Source organism: Peromyscus leucopus, chromosome 22 (assembly GCF_004664715.2).
Source record: "Peromyscus leucopus breed LL Stock chromosome 22, UCI_PerLeu_2.1, whole genome shotgun sequence".
Taxonomy (NCBI): Eukaryota; Metazoa; Chordata; class Mammalia; order Rodentia; family Cricetidae; genus Peromyscus; species Peromyscus leucopus.
The window spans coordinates 274,825-282,966 of NC_051081.1; the positions used below are offsets into that span (position 1 = coordinate 274,825).

At 56.7% G+C, this 8,142-nt stretch overlaps 1 protein-coding gene across 1 annotated transcript; it reads right to left on the reverse strand.

Moving 5' to 3' along the window:
• Window positions 1–113: 113 nt before the first annotated feature.
• Prss57 (serine protease 57) lies at window positions 114–5,472 on the reverse strand. The gene is made up of 5 exons (XM_028858535.2): window positions 4,322–5,472; window positions 3,357–3,510; window positions 2,365–2,509; window positions 1,082–1,345; window positions 114–687 (listed from the first exon to the last, which is right to left on the reverse strand). Exons 1-5 carry the CDS (start codon window positions 4,398–4,400, stop codon window positions 508–510), a joined length of 822 nt encoding a protein of 273 aa, XP_028714368.1. The 5' UTR covers window positions 4,401–5,472; the 3' UTR covers window positions 114–507.
• Window positions 5,473–8,142: the final 2,670 nt, after the last annotated feature.

Sequence of the window (8,142 nt, forward strand, 5' to 3'; positions counted from 1 at the left end):
AGGTAGGGGGACAAGATGGCTCGGAAGGGGAGGCTAGCCCTCAGGAGCCCTCAGGAGCGGTGGCTGACGGGGTGATTACGGAGCTGAGGCAGGCTAATCTGCAACTCCAGGAGTGGAGTGACCATTTTGTTTTATTTTATTTTTTGTCCTCACTGTGCATGTTGGTCCCTGCCTGTGTGTTAGCAGGGTTAGTCTGCAATCCATAAGGGGACAGAGCAGGTACAAAGGCCGGGAGCCAGCTGGAATGGGGACCTGTGGTGTGGGAGTGGGTGATCTCGGCTGTGGAAGGGTCTTGGCCTAGAGGGTGAGTGCAGGGTTGAGGGCCCCTCAGTGACACTGGCCACACATGGAGCCATAAGCCCTGTGTCTTGTGAGCCTTCAGTACAGCTCTTCATTTTGTATGGATGCCAGGTGCTCCGCGGTCTCCAGCCAAGCCGTGGAATATTCCAGATCCTAGCCAATGGATGCAAGTTGCCATCCATCTCAGCCCCAGTAGGGGGCCGAGATTCAAACATCCCTCACAGAGCAAGGGGAGGAACTTCTCCGAACCACGTCCCAGATCCAGGCCACAAAAGCCGACACTTGGGTGTAGACATCCGGGGTCTTGGGGTCACCACACCAGAGGCCTGAGAAGGAGACAAGGCCGTGGGCCCGGCTCCCACAGACCAAGGGCCCCCCAGAGTCTGCCTGGAGTGAAAAAAGAGTTGAAGTCAGGTGTTGCAAAGGCGTCTTCTATACAGACAGGTCTGTGGTCTTTGAGCAGCACACAGCCCAAAAGCGTGGCGGTGTGCCCCGGTCTTCTGACGTGTCTCTCACAAAAGCTGAGGTTTCCTCAAGTCTCAGCCCCCAGGCTCTCTTTTCTGTGTCCTATCTACCCTAAAATCCCCAAGTCACTTTCCGCCCCCTACCGGACCTGCCCCAGGGCATTTCGTGCAGGGCGCAGCCTGTCCAACCGCCCTCACCTTCCTGGGCCTCATTTCTCCATCTAGTCACACATCAGTGGGACCCAGTTCTCAGGGGTAGCCTATGTCCAACCCTGACCCCTCTGGGCCTCGGTTTCTCCAGCACCAGGCCACCGTACCGAGCAGAAGCCACGCCGCCGGCGGTCCCCGCTGCGGGTGCAGAGCATGGCAGGACTCAGCTGGCCCTGCCAGGAGCGGTTGCAGACGCTCAGGTCCAGCACGCGCACCTCGGCTTCCATCAGCGCCCGTGGAGGCTCCTCAAAGTCAGACGTGAAGCCCCAGCCGGACACCACGGCACCGCGTCCCCACAAGGGTGGCCTGGCCCCTCTCCGTGGCAAGCGCAGTAGGCGGACAGCCGGGCCGAGGAAGGCCGAGCCGTTCAGCTGCGGGAGGAATCTGGAATCAGAGCCGCCGCCCCTCTCCCCCAGGGCTCCCCAGCTGGGGTACCTTCCCTTTCAGCCTCAGGCCTCAGATTAGACATCACTCTTCAGGAACCTCCCAAAGCCGTCAGTGCAAAAGGCCCTCGGGCCGCTGGGTGCTGGTCAGCGTGGGCACCTGGGGTGCCTGCCTGGGGCCTCTGCAAGTCTCCGGCTACTCAGCTGAAGGGGAGGACGGAATGACCAAACCTCCAGGGAGGGACTAGTCCGTCTAGCTGCACCTTAGCCTCAGTTTCCCCATTCTCCCCAGCCTGTTTCCCCACCTGTACCAGATGTCAGCTGACTGGCAGTGGGAACCCTCATTGCCTCCTCTGTTCTGCGAAACTGCCGTGCCCTGAAGCCGCGGTACACAGGGAGCTTGCCGTTGTGTCTGTAGGCCAGCTCTGAGACACTCCCTTGAGAAACAGGGCCGCCTGGCTCTTGGCTTTGCTTTTTATTCCCAGAGCTGGGAGTCATGAGGGTTCTGGGCAGCGGAGGTGTAGGACAGGATTCAGGAGTCTGAGGTGCTACCAGACATCTTCAAACAGAATTCCAGAACCCTTCCCCCCACCCCACCCCCCACAGGGTTCTCTGTGTAGTTTTAGAGCCTGTCCTGGATCTCGCTCTGGAGACCAGGCTGGCCTTGAACTCACAAAGATCCGCCTGCCTCTGCCTCCCGAGTGCTGGGATTAAAGGTGTGCGCCACTGCCGCCCAGCCAGAAATCTTTCTTAGCATGCAAAAAAAAAAAGGGGGGGTTCAGGCTAGGTGTGGCGGCGCATGCCTTTAACCCCAGCATTCAGGAGGCAGAGGCAGGCAATCTCTGAGTTCGAGGCCAGCCTGGTCAATAGTGAGTTCCAGGACAGCCAGGGCTACACAGAGGAACCCTGTCTTGAAAAGAGTTCATCCCCAGCCCCACAAAAAACTAAATAAGCAAACTCAGAAGTCAGGTGGCCCCGGGTCTGCCAGCCACCCTCCTGCAGCTCACCCTTAGCAGGCAGATGTGGTTGGCCTGTGTGGCTGGCTGGTAACTGGGATGCTGGACAAGAGCTGCAATGCTAAAAACCTGTCGTGTGGGCTCCACTTTGAGCAGTGCGTGGGTCCCGAGCACCACCAGGCCAGTGGACAGGTCCCTGCAGGGAGATGAGAGGGGTAAGATCGCCAACTCCTGAGCTCAGGCCGCCCCTCACCGTCCCCGGGTTTACAGCCCTCCCCCACTACAGCAGTGCCTCAGTCCTGGCAGTATTAAAGAGTTATAAAAACACACTTAAACTGAACACAACACAACCTTAGTTGTTATAATTCTTCCTTCCATAATACTATTTTGTAGTGCTGAGTATGAAACCAAAAGCCTCAAGCTTCTTGCTAGACAAGTATTCTACCCATGGCCACGCCCCATCCCTCACTGGGGATTCTGGGCGGGGCTCCACCCTGACCACGCCCCATCCCTCACTGGGGGATCCTGGGCGGGGCTCCACCCTGACCACGCCCCCAGCCCTCACTGGGGATTCTGGGCGGGGCTCCACCCTGACCACGCCCCCAGCCCCTCACTAGGAGATTCTAGGCGGGGCTCCACCCTGACCACGCCCCCAGCCCCTCACTGGGGGATTCTAGGCGGGGCTCCACCCTGACCACGCCCCCAGCCCCTCACTGGGGATTCTTGGCAGGGGCTCTATTATTCAGCTACAACTCTACAACCATTTACTTATTTATTTTTGAGACAAGTTCCCAGTCTAGAGCTAAAACTTAGCTTCCATTTTCCATCCTCCTAGCCTTCTGGCTAATTGAAATTCCCAGACCAGGCTGCCATTCCCAGCAGTAATGTGAGTGCTAACAGTAACACACTTTGTGTTGAAGGTGACCATAGTTATTATATTCGATTGTTATCACCAGAAGTGCCCTAGGGGGAAGGTTGGTCCTGTCTGGGTCACATCCTAGTGATGGCCTTAAGTTCATCCCTCAGTGGCCCCAGCACATCACCTGTCTCTGAAGCAGTGGGCAGCTGACACTACCCAGCAGACGTGGAGCAGAAAGCCTCCGCAGTGGTGACGGCCCTCGAAGCTCACAGAGACCATGTAGGGCCGGGAATGTGGTGTCACTTCATGGCCCCCGATAATCCGGGATCCACAGCAACCTGGGATAAGTGTGGCTATGTGAAAGACCAGGACAGGAAGACGGGCCAATGGAGGCCAGCCCTGGCAGGGAGCAGGAGTGGAGGCTGGGCTGAGAGGACAAGGGTAAAGACAGAGGCACTCGGGAGGCAGAGGCAGGCGATCTCTGTGGGTTCAAGGCCAGCCTGGTCTACATGGGAAAGTTCCAGGACAGCTGGGCTACATAGTGAGACCTTCCCTAAATAAGGGGGGGGGACAAGAACAGGAGAAACCCCGTACCACTGTCGGGGCTCAGTAGCCAAAGGTACTGGCTCCAACCTTGACAACCCGACCTCACTCCCAGGGACTCCTGCGATAGAAGGGCAGAACCAACCCTGCAGGTTTACCACTGGTTGCCACAAGCACCAGAGACACATGATCCATGAAATAAATAAACATAATTTTAAAAAGAGGAGATTTGGAAATGGCCCATCATTTAAAACCCCTGGCTGGTCTTGGGACTCAGCTTCGATTCCCAGCACCGGCGTGGTAGTGCCAACTCCAGTTCTAGGGGATCCGGCGCCCTCTGTTGGCCTCCTCAGACACCGCATGCATGCAGACATGCAGACAAAACACTCATACACGGAAAAATAAAAATAAAAAAGAAAGTATGAGGGAATCCAGAGCCCACAGTCCTGTACCTGAGATGGCCAAGATCACTGCCTGGCACCTCACGCTCCAACCCACAGCCACCGTTCCCTGTTCAGCAGTTAGACTAGATGTGGGTCCTCTTTGGGAGCCTAGAGTCAGCGGGAGTCACCTCGGGTAGGGTGTAAGGGCAGTTTGAGTTCTCACCAGGGGGCCTCGTGAGCTGTGTCAGGGCAGCGGCCACCTCCAACACCAGGCAGCCCCAGCGTCCAGTCCCTGGCGCCATGGCAGCAGCAGGACGGCAGCTCCCTGGCAAGGTCTGCGGATGACGGAGGCACCCTCACCAACCGTCCAGCCCCAAAGTAGGAACAAGGCTGTGGTCTGTGGTCAGGAGGTGGAGCTGGCATTTCTAGGAAACAGGGAAGGCAATTCGACTGTCCCCTGTCCCCAATATCGTGGCTGGTGAAAGCCCAGAAGATCGTTTTGTCAGCCCAGACTCGCCCAACACCTTCCTAATTCACCTGGCCCCGGCCGGGCTGAACACAGACATCATGTGTGACTGCCCCCCAGACCATCTCAGGGGACACAGTCACCTGGAAGTGCCAGCCTTGCCTACCCATCTGCCCCTGGCCAGGTAACCTCGGGCAAGCACCTTGACCCTTGACCTCAGTTTCCCCATCATGAAATGAGGAAGGCTGATCCTTTGGAGAGCTCTGGGTTTGGCTGACTTTGTTGCATTTATTGAGCTCCTACTGTGTACTAGACTTGGCTGGAAGAATCGGGAACAGCAGAGAGTGACCCTGAGTTCTGGGGTCTGGCAGGATCTGTGCTAGGCTTGGGTTTCTTCATGGTGGGGACCTTTGGAAGAGGAAGTTCAGATAGGTTCTCATGTAGCCCAGGCTGGCCTCACATTCAATATGTAGCTGAGGCTGACCTTGAACTCCTGACCCTCCAGCCTCCACCTTCCAAGTGCGGGATGGGATGACAGGCATGAGCTACCACAGCCCCACTTAGGTGGGAACTTAGGCCCCCTGCGCTGTGCAGTGAAGTCTAGAGCACACGCTAGCTGGCCTTGCACCTCCACGTTTGGTGGCCAACGTCTTAGCTTCAGCTTAGGTGAACACAGCAGGCTGGCCCCCACGTCGGCCTGTAGGACCTGCCCCCACGGCTGATAGGGAGGAGGAAGGGACAGAAGGACCCGGATGGACTCAGGCCGCACAGTGGTGCTCAGCCAGCAATGTCCCTGTGCAGCTCAGGGAGGGGGCACAGGGCCAGCACGGTCACCCTGCAGGGACAGGGCACCTTGTCTTGGCTTCCTTTCCCCCAAGAGGCTCATCCCAGCCGCCCTGAGGATGAAGGATGGAGTTCTGCACCGGGGGCTCTGGAGGGAGCTAGGCTGGCGGGGGGGGGTGGGGATGGGGTGGGGGTGGGGGGGTGGGGATGGGGGGGGGGGGGGTGGGGGGGTGATGGCAACAGACAGCACAGCATGGTGGGGGTCGGGGGAGAGATCTCAGATAGAGAAAGGGAGAGACACAAACAGAGACAGCCACAAGGAGGGAGGGAGGGAGAGAGAACTGGAGACGGAATGAGGCAGAGATGGGGGGGGGAGGGCAGAGACAAAGACAAGGACAGAAAGAAAGCCAGGCTGGACGGACGGTGCTCAGCTCTAAACCCAGCACTCTGGAGACACTGGCAGGTGGGTCTCGGTCAGTTTAAGGCCAGCCTGGTTTACACAGTAAGACCTTGCCAAAAATCACACAGAGGAGCTGGAGAGGTGGCTCAGCGGTTAGGGCACTGGCTGCTCTTCCAGAGTACCTGGTTCCGCTCGCATCCCACACGGTGGCTCACAGTAGTTCCTGACTCTAGTTGCAGGGGATCTGATGCCCTCTTCTGGCCTCTGTGGGTACTGCATGCGTGTGGTCCACAGGCCCAGGAACACATCCAGACCGTGAAAAGGAAACATTAGCCCGTGGTGATGGCCCACACCTTTAATCCCAGCACTCAGGAAGCAGAGGAAGGCAGGTCCTTCTGAGTTCGAGGCCAGCCTGGGCTACATAATGAGACCCTGTCTTGACGAAACAAAAGAAAAAACACACAGCCAGTGAGGGGAAGGTGCGGGCGGCGACTCGGGGAGCCCTTTCTGCTCCCCCACTTCCTTCCGCTTTGGTGATCAGTTGTGAAACGTAGAACCACCTTGTGCTGACCTCAATGGCGGAGCCCGCAGCAGCCCCCGGGGGAACTGCACAGCCTTGAGAAAGCCAGGGAGCTTTTCCGTCAGGGAGCCTTGAGAAAGTCTGGGGACCCTGCGAGGATCAGGGCTGGAGCGGGAGATAAATGTTCCCCGAGATCTCAGCCCTCCCATATGCCCTCGTTATGTAACCGATGAGAACCCTGAACCATGAGCCTCTGCTTCCCGAGAGCTGGGTGACAGGCTCACGTCCGGTTTTTTCTTTTCTTTTTCAATTAAAACTTTTTTTTTTTTTTTTTTTAAATCTCACGATATGGTGACCTTCCTACCTCAGTGCGGGGAGGAAGGGTGTGCGTCTCACGCCTAGCCCCTGAATCCCTTACTTTTCTAATATTGTATTTTGCATGGGTGCATGCTTCTGTGGGGGAGGGGAGAATGTGTGAGGGCCTGAGAACAACGTCCGTCTGTTCCTTAAGTGCCACCCACCCAGTGTCTTGAGACAGGATCTCTTCCTGGCCTGGAACTTTGGCTAGGATGGACGGCCAGGGAGCCCTAGGGCTCCTCCCATCTCCACTTTCCCGGTGCTGGGGTTACAGGCAGGTGCCTTCACGCTCGCACAGAAAGAACTTCAAACCTTAACTCGCTCTTTCAGGAGACGAAGAGCATTGCCTCTCTGAAGACACTGTTCTGAATCACCAAAGCTTACAGTAAGAGCTCAATAATTCTCTTAGGCAGAAAAGACAGAGGCCCGGGAACAGCAAAGACACCAGCTATCTGTCAGTTTGAGCACCTAATGCAGGCTCAGCAAAATACGGCACTCAGCCTGTCTTTGTCAATGAAGTTTTGTTGTTGTTGTTTTGTATTTTTGGTTTTTTGAGACAGGGTTTCTCTATGTAACAGCCCTGGCTGTCCTGGATCTCTCTCTGTAGACCAGGCTGGCCTCAAACTCACAGAGATCCGCCTGCCTCTGCCTCCTGAGTGCTGGGATTAAGGGCGTGCGCCACTGCCCAGCTGTCAATAAAGTTTTATTGGCACACAGTGTACAGCCTATCAATGCTGATAAAGTTTTATTGGCACACAACCACCTCCACATATGTTCTCCTGCTCCTTTGGTGTCCACAACAGAGTACAGTTCTTGAAGCACAGACGGGCTGGCCCACAGCTCTGACCATGTTTACTATCTGGCTTTTTATCTGCAAAGTTCGCCGAACCCTGGGTGCGTCCTGGGCCCTGTTCTAAGAGCTGCGAGAAGAGGATGATGCTGTTAACCCTCCAGCAGTCTACGGAGGTGGAATGGACAGAAAGACACAGGGGCCGCGAAACACATCCTCAGGAAAGATAAACAGGTGTGGAGGCGTAGGCCTGGCTGAGGCAGGGGGATCTCTCTGAGTTTCAGGACATCCTAGTCTACATAGTGGGACCCCGTCAAAAGAAAACAAAACCAAGGTGCACGGCTCCTGGAAAGGAGCTGCGGGTGTCCCTGGGCCTCCACACGCACACAGGGTGAACACACATGCTCATTAAAACAAATGACAACTATTCTATCCTAAAGGCGCGTTTCCTGGCACCCTCCCTGCTCTACCCCAAGGCCCAATCTGTCTAGGGCCACAGGGCTGCAGTCCGGGAAGCCACGTGGGGCACCCTCTAGGGGAGACAAGCCCGTGTCTGTCTTACTGTGGCTCCCAGGGTCCTGGGAACAAAGTCTGAGTTAACCTGCTGCCCCTTCACTCACTCTGGCAGCATCACGGGGCTGACTAAACTCTTGAGTTCAAGAGACCAGATCCAACCGTTAGCCCAGGCTGGGCCTCCTGCGGAAGCTGAGTCTCCCCGAAACTGCTGC